Source organism: Bubalus bubalis, chromosome 11 (genome assembly GCF_019923935.1).
Source record: "Bubalus bubalis isolate 160015118507 breed Murrah chromosome 11, NDDB_SH_1, whole genome shotgun sequence".
NCBI lineage: Eukaryota > Metazoa > Chordata > Mammalia > Artiodactyla > Bovidae > Bubalus > Bubalus bubalis.
In genome coordinates this window covers 62,560,872-62,574,373 of record NC_059167.1, presented here as the reverse complement: position 1 = coordinate 62,574,373, position 13,502 = coordinate 62,560,872, and the positions used below count along the sequence as shown (strand labels likewise).

Sequence of the window (13,502 nt, the reverse complement as noted above, 5' to 3'; positions counted from 1 at the left end):
CCATCAGAGGCATGGGTCGGCGGTGGCCTGCTACAGGGTTGGAGGCACTGGGTGTGGCAGTGGGAGCAAGGGACCTTTTGAGGATGTCTCCATTATCTTCATTACTTTCACCACAGTTTGACCTGAGGCCAAACAACAGAGAGGGAACATAGCACCACCCATCAACAGAAAATTGGATTAAAATTTTACTGAGCATGGCCCCCCTGATCAGAACAAGACCCAGTTTCCCCCTCAGTTAGTCAGGAAGCTTCCATAAGCCTCTTATCCTTATCCTTCTGAGGGCAGACAGAATGAAAACCAAAATCACAGAAAACTAACCAAACTGATCACATGGACCACAGACTTGTCTAACTCAATGAAATTATGAGCCATGTCATGTAGGGCCACCCAAGACGAAAGGGTCATGGTGGAAGTTCTGACAAAAGATGGTCCACTGGAGAAGAGAATGGCAAACCACTTCAGTATTCTTGCCTTGAGAACCCCATGAACAGTATGAAAAGGCAAGGAGATAGGACACTAGAAGATGAACTCCCCAGGTCAGTATGTGCCCAATATGCCACTAGAGATCAATGAAGAAATAACTTCAGAAAGAATGAAGTGAGTGAGCCAAAGTAAAAACAATACCCAGTTGTGGATGTGACTGGCGATAGAAGTAAAGTCCGATGCTGCAAAGAGCAATACTGCATAGGAACCTGGAATGTTAGGTCCATGAATCAACATAAGTTGGAAGTGGTCAAACAGGAGATGGCAAGAGTGAACACTGATATTTTAGGAATCAGAGAACTAAGATGGACTGAAATGGGTGAATTTAACTCAGATGACCATTATATAGCAGCAGTGGGCAAGAATCCCATAAAAGAAATGGAGTAGCCCTCATAGTCAACAAAAGTCCAAAATGCAGTACATGGATGCAATCTCAAAAACAACAGAATGATCTCTGTTCATTTCCAATGCAAACCAGTCATTATCACAGTAATCCAAGTCTATGCCTCGACCAGTAATGCTGAAGAAGCTGAATGGTTCTATAAAGGCCTACAAGACCTTCTAGAACTAACATCCAAAAAAGATGTCCTTTTCATCATAGGGGACTAGAATGCAAAAGTAGGAAGTCAGGAGATACCTGGAGTAACAGGCAAATTTGGCCTTGGAGTACAAAACAAATTTTTACCAAGAGAATGCACTGGTTATAGCAAATACCCTCTTCCAACAACACAAGAGAAGACTCTATACACGGACATCACCAGATGGTCAATACCGAAATCAGACTGATTATATTCTTTGCAGCCAAAGATGGAGAAGCTCTATACAGTAAGGAAAAACAAGACTGGGAGCTGACTGTGGCTCAGATCATGAACTCCTTATTGCCAAAACTTTTAATGAGTAACAGCATTTACCTATAAACACATTAATTTATTTAACCTCCATGAGAGAGAATGAAGGCAATCATTACTTTCCTGCTTAAAGATAAGAAATAAAGCTTTATTGACTATGCCAAAGCCTTTGACTGTGTGCATCACAATAAACTGTGGAAAATTCTGAAAGAGATGGGAATACCAGAACACCTGAACTGCTTCTTGAGCAACAGTTAGAACTGGACATGGAACAACAGACTGGTTCCAAATAGGAAAAGGAGTTCGTCAAGGCTGTATATTGTCACCCTGTTTATTTAACTTATATGCAGAGTACATCATGAGAAACGCTGGACTGGAAGAAACACAAGCTGGAATCAAGATTGCCGGGAGAAATATCAATAACCTCAGATATGCAGATGACACCACCCTTATGGCAGAAAGTGAAGAGGAACTCAAAAGCCTCTTGATGAAAGTGAAAGTGAAGAGTGAAAAAGTTGGCTTAAAACTCAACATTCAGAAAACAAAGATCATGGCATCCGGTCCCACCACTTCATGGGAAATAGATGGGGAAACAGTGTCAGACTTTATTTTTCTGGGCTCCAAAATCACTGCAGATGGTGACTGCAGCCATGAAATTAAAAGACGCTTACTCTTTGGAAGGAAAGTTATGACCAACCTAGATAGCATATTCAAAAGCAGAGACATTACTTTGCCAACAAAGTTTCGTCTAGTCAAGGCTATGATTTTTCCTGTGGTCATGTATGGATGTGAGAGTTGGACTGTGAAGAAGGCTGAGCGCCAAAGAATTGATGCTTTTGAACTGTGGTGTTGGAGAAGACTCTTGAGAGTCCCTTGGACTGCAAGGAGATCCAACTAATCCATTCTGAAGGAGATCAGCCCTGGGATTTCTTTGGAAGGAATGATGCTAAAGCTGAAACTCCAGTACTTTGGCCACCTCATGCGAAGAGTTGACTCATTGGAAAAGACTCTGATGCTGGGAGGGATTGGGGTCAGGAGAAGGGGATGACAGAGGATGAGATGGCTGGATGGCATCACTGACTCGATGGACGTGAGTCTGAGTGAACTCCAGGAGTTGGTGATGGATAGGGAGGTCTGGGGTGGTGTGATTCATGGAGTCACAAAGAGTCAGACAGGACTGAGCAACTGATCTGATCTGATCTGATCCAAAGATAAGAAACAAAAGAGCTCAGTGGTAACACGTGTGTTTGTATCTTTGTGTAAGTGCACATACATGCATGCATACACACACGTTTTTTCTTATAACTACAAGGAAGTCCTAACTACAAGAGAAGAATATGGACCCACAAGGATGGATGAGTCAGCTAGTAGATAAAGAGGAAATTAAAAACTTTTTCTATAAGACGTTATAGATAGAATAACATCATTTACAGGGACGGGGAAAATCACATCAAATCAGCCCAGCAAATATTCAAGGGAACAAAATTATGGTAATATCCAATGTTCTCATAGATCAGCTTTACAGTGGTTGTGTGTGTGTGTGTGTGTATGCTTAGTCATGTCCAACTCTTTGCAATCCCATGGACTGTAGCCCACCAGGCTCCTTTGTCCATGGAATTTTTCCAGGCAAGAATACCAGAGTGGGTTGCCATTTCCTCCTCCAGGGAATCGTCCCAACCTAGTATTCAAACCCCCATCTCTTGAGTCTCCTGCATTGGCAGGTGGATTCTTTACCACTGTGCCACTTGGGGAGTGCCTTTACAATGGTTACAATGAAAGAAATGAGTATCAGAACTCCTCAAAATAACTTTAACATGAATTCTGAGGCAGGTTTATGAAATTCCTTCTCACAAGTCAAAGAAGAGTAAGCATTTCTCCCCAAAAGAAGTAGCTTTTACAGTAGGTTCCAATAATCACTATTGCTATTTGATTATATAGTACTAGTGTATTTCATAATATGGTATCTAAGTAATCTATCTTCTTTCCTGTCTCTTATCATTTCCTTCAACTCTCTCCTTTATTTTGGTCTTGGTTTTTCTCAAACATGCTCAACTCACGCCCATGACTGTCTCCTGACTGCCATGAAAGTCTCTTCTCTGTGTTGCTCTCTCAGCGAGGTTGTCTCCAATCACTGTATTTAATGGTGCCCCCTCCCCATTTAATCTTTTACATATTAACAAGGTTATAAAATTTTTCATAGCTCAAATCACTAACTGAATTTTTAATATTTTTCTTCTTTTACTTTTTATTTTTCTCAACTAAAGTATGCAGTTTCTGAGATCAGTGACCTTCCTTTTCTTGCTCACTACTATGTCCTTAGCACCTAGAATATGTTACCATAAAGTATGAATTGGCAAAGGAACTACACAGACAGCGAGTACAGAACTGACTGCCTCACCAGTCAAAAACTCATACCATGTACCTTTTTCCTGACACATCACACAATTTGGAATCACTTTCCTTTTCTATCAAAACCAGGACTCAGAAAACAAAGGGAAATTTAGATCTTGCCACAAAACTCTTTTTAAATGGTATGGGAAACAGTGGAAACAGTGTCAGACTTTATTTTGGGGGGCTCCAAAATCACTGCAGATGGTGATTACAGCCATGAAATTAAAAGACGCTTACTTCGTGAAAGGAAAGTTATAAGCAACCTAGATAGCATATTCAAAAGCAGAGACATTATTTTGCCAGCAAAGGACCGTCTAGTCAAGGCTATGATTTTTCCAGTGGTCATGTATGGATGTGAGAGTTGGACTGTGAAGAAAGCTGAGTGCCCAATAATTAATGCTTTTGAACTGTGGTGTTGGAGAAGACTCTTGAGAGTCCTTTGGACTGCAGGGAAATCCAACCAGTCCATTCTAAAGGAGATCAGTCCTGGGTGTTCATTGGAAGGACTGAGGCTGAAGCTGAAACTCCAATACTTTGGCCACCTCATGCGAAGAGTTGACTCATTGGAAAAGACTCTGATGCTGGGAGGGATTGGGGGCAGGAGGAGAAGGGAACGACAGAGGATGAGAAGACTGGATGGCATCACCAACTCGATGGACATGAGTTTGAGTGAATTCTGGGAATTGGTGATGGACAGGGAGGCCTGGTGTGCTGCAATTCATGGGGTTGCAAAGAGTCGTACATGACTGAGTGACTGCTAAACTGAACAGAAAGGAACTTAATTTAATCCAAATGCTAAATACATATTCTGTATGTTCAAGATGTACTTTAGGGGACTTCCCTGGTGGTCCAGTGATTAGAAGTATTGGTTGCTCAATCGTTGTCTGATTCTTTGCGACCCATGGACTGTAGCCTGCCAGGCTCCTCTGTCCATAGGATTTCCCAGGCAAGAATACTGGAGTGGGTTGCCATTTCCTTTTCCACAGGATCTTCCCAACCCAGGGATTGAACCCAGGTCTCCTGCATTGCAGGCAGACTTTACTGTGTGAGCCACCTAAGACTTCACCTTCCAGTGCAGGGGGTGTGGGTTTGATCCCTGGTTGGGGATTTAGGATCCCACATGCCTCACAGCTCAAAAAACCAAAACATAAAGCAGAAGCAATATTATAACAAATTCAGCAAAGAGTTTAAAAATGATTCACATCAAAAAATATCTTTTAAAAAATGTACTTTAGAAATCACCATGTTGGGCACGAGATATCTGCTATTCCTCATCAGAAGAGGTAATTGAGACCTAACTGTGTAGAGTGAGCCCAGAATTGCAGCCTCCAGCCTCAACCTCACATCTGAGGCTAAATACTACAGGTACAGTTTGCCTGTGTAAGCAGATCCACCCACACCACTTTCACAAGGCACCACCCTTTCCTACTACACACAGTACACTTATAAAGATGTATGATATGATGTGCTTCCCACTGAGAAGAAACAGTTTGTAGGACAAAAAGAGCTGCTGTGAGTCAGAAAGCATGCTTCTTGTGCAAAACTGAAATGTCTCACTCCATGAACAACAAAGAATTGGTTTTTAGTTTTTGCTTTTAAAAAAAATAATAATTCACCAATTTGCTCTATTGCTTAAACTTTTATCAATAGCTTAATGAATGTGTGCATGCTAAGTTGCTTCAGTCACGTCCAACTCATTGCAACCCTACGGACTGCAGCCCTCCAGGCTTCTGGAGGGCTATAATCCTTCCTAATGTTTTTTAATGTGAATTATTGTTAAAGTCTTTACTGAATTTGTTATAACATTGCTTCTGCTTTATGTTTGGTTTTTTTTTGAGCTGTCAGGCATGTGGGATCCTAAATCCCCCACCAGGGATCAAACCCACACCCCCTGCATTGGAAGGTGAAGGCCCCTGTCCATGAGATTTTCCAGGCAAGAATGCTGGAGTGGGTTGTCATGCCCTCCTCCAGGAGATCTTTCTGACACAGGGATCAATCCCACATCTCCTGCACCTCCTGCTTTGCAGGCGGATTCTTTACCACTGAGCCCCGGAGAAGCCCAGTTTAAAGAATATTAACAAACAATATCATGCATTGAAGAGGTTGTAAAACTAGGAAGCTTTAAATTTTTTAAAACATGCATACACTAGAGTAACCAAATCGTCCAAAATTTTAATTGGCCCAGGAACTGTAGAATAATTGAATTTCAAAAAGTTTTGGTTATTGTTTGCTAAAGATTATTTGGGTAATAGCAAGAATCAAATTATTTTTAATGTTAAGATTTCCTATAACAAATACATGTATACCTGTGGCAGATTCATTTTGATATTTGGCAAAACTAATACAATTTTGTAAAGTTTAAAAATAAAATAAAATTAAAAAAAAAAAAAAGAAATACATGTCCAAGAAAATAAGCATGCATTTCTCTATTACAATGCATATTTCAGGAGAAAACAAATTACTTGACATTTGTCTCCAGATATATGTTGTTTCTGAATCTGTGTAGCTTTAGTCTCTGATAATAGAGACTGGAGTATGAAAAAGGAGAAAACAAAGCACAAGAAGATAGGTCTTTTATCTTCATGTTTATCTTTATAAAGACAGGTATTTCACTGTTGATTATGGAACAAGGGGACATTACAACTTATGATATACAAACTTTGTTCACTTATTTTTCACTTTCAGTTTTACTGCTGTTAGTGGGAAAAGAATAAAGTTATTTTAGTTGCTATATATCAACAGAACTACTTAGCTTAGGCAAAATAAAAATTTTAACACACTCTTCTGTGCCCTTTAAGACCAACATTTTCTTTTTACATTCTAAAACTTTTTATTTGTGTATTTAAAAAGTGCACGTTCCAGTATTTAAAATCACCTTAACAAAAAGGAAATGGCACTCTAAACTGTACTTCACAGCCCATAGGGCATCTTGGACCAGCTTGCTTTTTACTCTAAAGTTCACTGTGGTCCCACCCAGCTTCCTCTTTCACCAACTTTTCCTTTCTTTTTAGTCAGACAGGCAGATAAGAGAGAGAAGTGGCCTACACTTGTTAGTATTTCTACTTCCTTTGATGTGAAAAAGGGTAGCACAATCATTTAAAGCTGATCCAACCTCTTTGCATCTTATAAAGTTAACAGCAAAAAGAAGTAAAATAAGGCATTGCTTGTGGAATGTACATTGCATTCTGGCAGTGCAGGTATTGTGACTTCATTATGACTCCCCTGCTTACTTCTCCTGTTCAATAGTTTCTTTTGAAGGCAGTGCATTTTTCTCTTGTGTTTGTGTTTTCTTCAATTTCAACTTATCGAACTTCTCTACCTCAGCCTTATGGGGTTTGTCAGACATGGTTGCAGAGGGAGGGGAGCTAGCTGTGAGCGAGTGAAGTCTGGTTTGCACTGTGGCCACTGCCAAGAGCCTAAGACTAACATTTGTAGCCAGGAAATGGTTCACATCATTGTATGGTGGGGCAGCAAGGGTCAGAGGTAGCAGCGCTGATCAGTAACAACTTATCAAGGAGCCAAGCGAGGATGGCAGAAAGGACAAGGATCCCTGCAAGGAACAGGTTGGTAAGGATATCAGAACACACAGACACAGAAGCAAGGGTCCTTCATCCAGACGAAGTGGTTTTGATTGTACTGTGTAGGCCAGAAGGGATGTGAGACTGCATTTCAGAAAACTGGTTAATAAGCTAACTTAACTCAGTATGTTCAAATTAGTAGTCAATAGCTATTCAATTACTTAAAACAGGTTAATGGTCTTGCGTATATAGGAAATGGCCTAATCCAGCCCCCTGGGAAAATTATGTTTATAATGTGATAAGATCGAGTACTGATCTACTTACAGCATTGAGTGTTTTCCCCCAATGGGAGAAAAATATAAAAAGCTAAAAATCTTGCCAAAAAATCACCATGAGCTTGTTTTGCAATCTTGTGACCACACAAGTGGTAATGGCTTGAGATATTCAATGTGAACCATATACAATCAAGTAATATCTATACCTCATGGTGGAGAAGGCATCACTGAACAGCACAGTTGTACCCACTCCTTATGGATGCTGGCTCAGGAATGGTTGATAGGTGCTAGTAGTTCATTCATGAAGACCTCCCCACCATCTTCTGGACAAAACTGTGAGAAATTAATCATCTTAATATAGCTTGATCTTCCTGCAGCAGTAAGACAAGTGATTAATCAACTTCTGTTTGCTCCTGCTGCTGCTGCTGCTAAGTTGCTTCAGTCGTGTCCAACTCAGTGCGACCCCATAGACAGCAGCCCACCAGGCTGTGCCATCCCTGGAATTCTCCAGGCAAGAACACTGGAGTGGGTTGCCATTTTCTTCTCCAATGCATGAAAGTGAAAAGTGAAAGTGAAGTCGCTCAGTTGTGTCCAACTCCTAGCGACCCCATGGACTACAGCCTACCAGGCTCCTCCATCCATGGGATTTTCCAGGCAAGAGTACTGGAGTGGGGTGCCATTGCCTTCTCCACAACTTCTGTTTAGACCCCACCAAATCCATTTGTGTGTTAATCACTTAATTGTGCCTGACCTTTTGTGACCCCATGGACTGTAGCCCGCCAGGCTCCTCTGTCCATGGGATTCTCCAGGCAAGAATACTGGAGTGGGCTGACATGCCCTCCTCCAGGGGATCTTCTTGACCCAGGGATCGAACCTAGGTCTCCTGCATTGCAGGCAGATTCTTGACTGTCTGAGCCACCAGGGAAGCCCCCAGAACTATAATATAAACAATTATTTGGAGATCCTGAGTACAGCATTTAGAGGGGAAAACTCTGGCCATCTTATGTAGAAATATTTTCCAGGTCAAAATAAATACTTAATCCAAGAAATATGTTTACCCTAATCTGTACCCCAATATTACTTTTCTACAGGACTCACTACATTTATTTTATATTTAAACTATACGTTTCTATATTGTACCTGTTTCCTGTGTTTCATCAAATGCCTGTCTCTGGAATGGAGAGTGACATTTACTAGGTGCAGGATAAAAACTCACTGCAGAGAATTCACGTAAGTAATTTAGGAGGTTATGCACCCTCATGGAAAGACCACTGATATAAAAGAACTATTTTTTACTCTACTTTAAAATGAAAACATTTATATATATAAGCTTTAAAACAACCACAAAATAGGTTCTATAACTTTCTTAAGCTTGTCAAAGTTCTAGACGCCCAAGGTTATAACTACTGGCATGTGCATTTTAACTTTCATTAACCCCAAAAAGTGAATTGTCTTTAAGCATCTTATACAGCATTTATCATCTGATACTTTTCACTTTTGGCCATGCAAAGTTATTTGGATGTGCTCCTGTTTGAAAAGCCTTCAACCTTCTCCAAGTAATTTGTAACTGTTTATGCCCTTTAAGTGCTATCTGTATAAGGTGTTTTGTTTTGTTTTGTTTTGTTTCCTGAAATAAGTGCTGAAATAACATTTCTGGCTCAGGAAACATATTATCCACATAAAGTGGAGTATACTTTAAACATTCTACTTCCTCAGGTAAAAAAATACAAAGTAAAATTCATATCCAGTTTAAAATATGGGGTCGGTTCATGACTTGTTAGGCAAGTACGTTCCTAAAATCTAAGTCTGACCATATTAAAAGTGGACCAAGTTTGTCTGCAGGATTTCCTCCTCCTGGGCCTCGCAGACCCTCCTTTCTCAGCATCCTTTGAAGACCTACTCATACCATGTTTTCTCCTATAAGAGAAAATGGGAGTCAGGGAAGAGCTTCAGGCAGCCATTCATGTTGAGTTTTAAGCATCTTCCAGTGAAGGACAGGGAAGACTGGTATGCTGCAGTCTATGGGGTCGCAAAGAGTAGGACACAACTGAGCAACTGAACAACAGCAATATGCCAATTACTGTGATAATTGCTATAATTTTCTTATTTCTTTTTCACATCAACTCTGAAGTAACCACTGTTACCTTATTTTCCTGAAGAGCAAATTAGGACCTTAGAGTAAAAATAACTTGCCTATGGCCACTCAGCCAACTACCACCAAGAGTCAGTACCAGCTCTGTTGGGTCCTAATAGCCTTGTTTTTCATTAGATGGCAAACCGCCTAGAATATCTCCCAAGGAAATAATTGTTGCATGTTAACCCGTTAGTGAAGTCTTAAAGCAAAGAAATGTGCACGCTGTGTAATGTAGTTTCAGATATTCACCAAGAGATGAGAATGCATATTTTGAGGGAGAGGTTCTGAATTCACACTCTGCATACATTACCTAATTTATTACATACGCATGTACAAACACACTCACACTTCAAAAGACAAATTGTGAACTTCCTACAATATTGTTTATCATGAAAGAGGGATTCCTTTCATACTGTGAGGGTCAATCCTAACTGAACAGCCTAGGATACAGACTTACATTCTCTCTGCACATACATTTATATATAGTTCTCCTGACTTCCGCTGTGAATGACACAAGATGATCATATCATTTTCTTTATTAGGAAAAGGTTTCAATCTCATATAACTAACTTCCATATGTCACCAAAAATCAAACTTCAGGCACTTATTAGGATATTTTACTTGTACTTTTATATGAAATATTTTTAATTTCTTTCACCAGATAAGAACATATCTATAACATATGTATTATACATACACACACACACACACACACACACATATATATATATATATATATATATATATATATATATGGAGCTATATTTGGAATTGTGTTAAATATAGCTTCGCTACTCTGAAGAATTATGAACAGAATTTATGCAATTCTGAAAGAAATTCATATACATTATTTTAAAGTATATAAACTTGATTAAATAGTAAAAACTATGTAATAAGGTATCTCCTCACATCAGTCAGAATGAACACAATGACCATCATTAAAAAGTCTACAAACAAAATGCGGGAGAGGGTGTAGAGAAAAAGGAACCTTCCTACACTGTTGGTGGGACTATAAATTGTTGCAGCTACTATGCAGAACAGTACGGATGTTCCTTCAGTTCAGCTCAGTTCAGTCACTCGGTCAACCCGACTTTTTGCAACCTGATGGACTACAGCACTCCTGGCTTCCCTGTCCATCACCAACTCCCAGAGCTTACTCAAACTCATGTCCATCAAGTCGGCAATGCCATCTAATCATCTCATTCTCTGTCAGCCACTTCTGCTACTGCCTTCAATCTTTCCCAGCATCAGGGTCTCTTACAATGAGTCAGTTCTTCATATCAGGTGGCCAAAGTACTGGAGCTTAAGTTTCAGCATCATTCCTTCCATTGAATATTCAGGACTGATTTCCTTTAGGATGGACTGGTTTGATCTCCTTGCAGTTCAAGGGACTCTCAAGAGTCTTCTCCAGCACCACAGTTCAAAGCCATCAATTCTTTGGCGCTCAGCTTTCTTTATAGTCCAACTCTCACATCCATACATGACTACTGGAAAAACCATACCTTTGACTAGATGGACTTTGTTGGCAAAGTAATGTCTCTGCTTCTTAATATGCTTTCTATGTTGGTCATAGCTTTTCTTCCAAGGAGCAAGCATCTTTAAATTTCATGGCTGCAGTCACCATGTGCAGTGATTTTGGAGTCCAAGAAAATTAAGTCTGTCACTGTTTCCATTGTTTCCCCATCTATTTGCCATGAAGTGATGGGACCATATGTCATGACCTTAGTTTTTTGAATGTTGAGTTTCAAGCCAGCTTTTTCAATATCCTCTTTCACTTTCATCAAGATGCTCTTCAGTCCTCTTCACTTTCTGCCATAAGGGTGGTGTCATCTGCATATCTAAAGTTATTGATATTTCTACCAGCAATCTTGATTCCAGCTTGTGCTTCATCCAGCCTAGCATTTCACATGATGTACCCTGCATCCTTCGTAGCTCAGTCAGTAAAGAGTCCGCCTGCAATCCAGGAGACCCAGGTTCAATTCCTGGGTCAGGAAGATGTATAGCAGGAAATGGCAACCCACTCTAGCATCCTTGCCTGGAGAATCCCATGGACAGTGGAGCCTGGCAGGATACAGTCTATGGGGTCACAAGAGTCAGGCACAACTGAGCAAATAAACACATATACACACAGACACCCTGTATATAAGTTAAATAAGCAGGGTGACAACATACAGCCTTGATGTACTCCTTTCCAAATTTGGAACCAGTCTGTTGTTCTAGGTCCAGTTCTAACTGTTGCCTCTTGAGCAGCATATGGATTGCTCAGGAGGCAGTTAAAGTGGTTTGGTATTCCCATCTCTTGAATTTTCCACAGTTTGTTGTGATATATAAAGTCAAAGACTTTGGCATAATCAATAAAGCAGTAATCAATCAAGTAGATGTTTTTCTGGAATTCTCTTGCTTTTTATATGATCCAATGGACGTTGGCAATTTGACCTCTGGTTTCTCTGTCTTTCTAAATCCAGCTCGAGTATCTAGAAGTTCTCGGTTCACATACTGCTCAAGCCTCACTTGGAGAATTTTGAGCATTACTTTACTAGTGTGTGAGATGAGTGCAAATGTGCAGTAGTTCGAACATTCTTTGGCATTGCCTTCCTTTGGGATTGGAATGAAAACTGACGTTTTCTGGTCCTGTGGTCACTGCTGAGTTTTCCAATTTGCTGGCATATTGAATACAACACTTTGACAGCATCATCTTTGAGGATTTGAAATAGCTCAACTGAAATTTCATCACCACCACTAGCTTTGTCTGTAGTGATGCTTCCTAAGGCCCACTTGACTTCACATTCCAGGATGTCTGGCTCTAGGTGAATTGACCACACCATCATGGTTATCTGGGTCATGAAGATCTTTTCTGTATAGTTCTTCTGTGTATTCTTGCCCCTCTTCTTAATATCTTATGGTTCTGTTAGGTCCATACCATTTCTGTCCTTATTGTGCCCATCTTTGCATGAAATGATCCCTTGGAAGCTCTAATTTTCTTGAATAGATTGCTAGTCTTTCCCATTCTATTGTTGGCCTCTATTTCTTTGCATTGATCACTGAGGAAGGTTTTCTTATCTCTCCTTGCTATTCTTTGGAACTCTGCATTCAGATGGATATATCTTTCCTTTTCTCCTTTGCCTTTAGCTTCTCTTCTTTTCTCAGCTATTTGTAAGGCCTCCTCAGACAACCATTTTGCCTTTTGCATTTGTTTTGCTTGGGGACGGTTTTGATTACTGCCTCCTGTATAATGTCACAAACCTCCATCAATAGTTCTTTGGGCACTCTGTCTATCAGATCAAATCCCTCAAATCTATTTCTCACTTCCACTGTATAACCATGAGGGATTTTATTTAGGTCATACCTGAATGGTCTAGTAGTTTTCCTTACTTTCTTCAATTTAAGTCTGAATTTGGCAATAAGGAGTTTGTGACCTGAGCCACAGTCAGGTCCCAGTCTTGTTTTTGCTGACTGTATAGAGCTTCTCCATCTTTGGCTGCAAAGAATATAATCAGTCTGATTATGGCATTGACCATCTGGTGATGTCCATGTGTAGAGTTTTCTCTTGTGTTGTTGAAAGAGGGTGTTTGCTATGACCAGTGCATTCTCTCGGCAAAACTCTGTTAGCTTTTGCCCTGCTTCATTTTGTACTTCAAGGCCAAATTTACCAGTTACTCCATGTATCTCTTGACTTTCTACTTTTGTATTCCAGTTCCCTATGATGAAAAGAACATCTTTTTTGGGTGTTAGTTTTAGAAGGTCTTAATAGGTCTTCATAGAACCATTCAATTTCAGTATCTTCAGCACTATTGGTTGGGGCATAGACTTGGATTATTGTGATATTGAATGGTTTGCCTTTGAAATGAACAGA

The 13,502-nt window shown here is 40.1% G+C and overlaps 2 protein-coding genes across 2 annotated transcripts in view; both read right to left on the bottom strand.

The window, feature by feature from the left end:
- Positions 1-13,502, bottom strand: part of MDGA2 (MAM domain containing glycosylphosphatidylinositol anchor 2) — a 912,048-nt gene that overhangs the window by 833,378 nt on the left and 65,168 nt on the right. The window lies entirely within an intron of this gene.
- Positions 6,670-7,915, bottom strand: LOC112587857 (thymosin beta-4-like). The gene has a single exon (XM_025295820.2). The coding sequence runs from the start codon at positions 7,066-7,068 to the stop codon at positions 6,949-6,951; it is 120 nt and encodes a 39-aa protein (XP_025151605.2). The 5' UTR covers positions 7,069-7,915; the 3' UTR covers positions 6,670-6,948.

Excerpts from the sequence above, each read along its gene's own strand:
- LOC112587857 (XM_025295820.2), bottom strand. The coding sequence starts at position 7,068 with ATGTCTGACAAACCCCATAAGGCTGAGGTAGAGAAGTTCGATAAGTTG.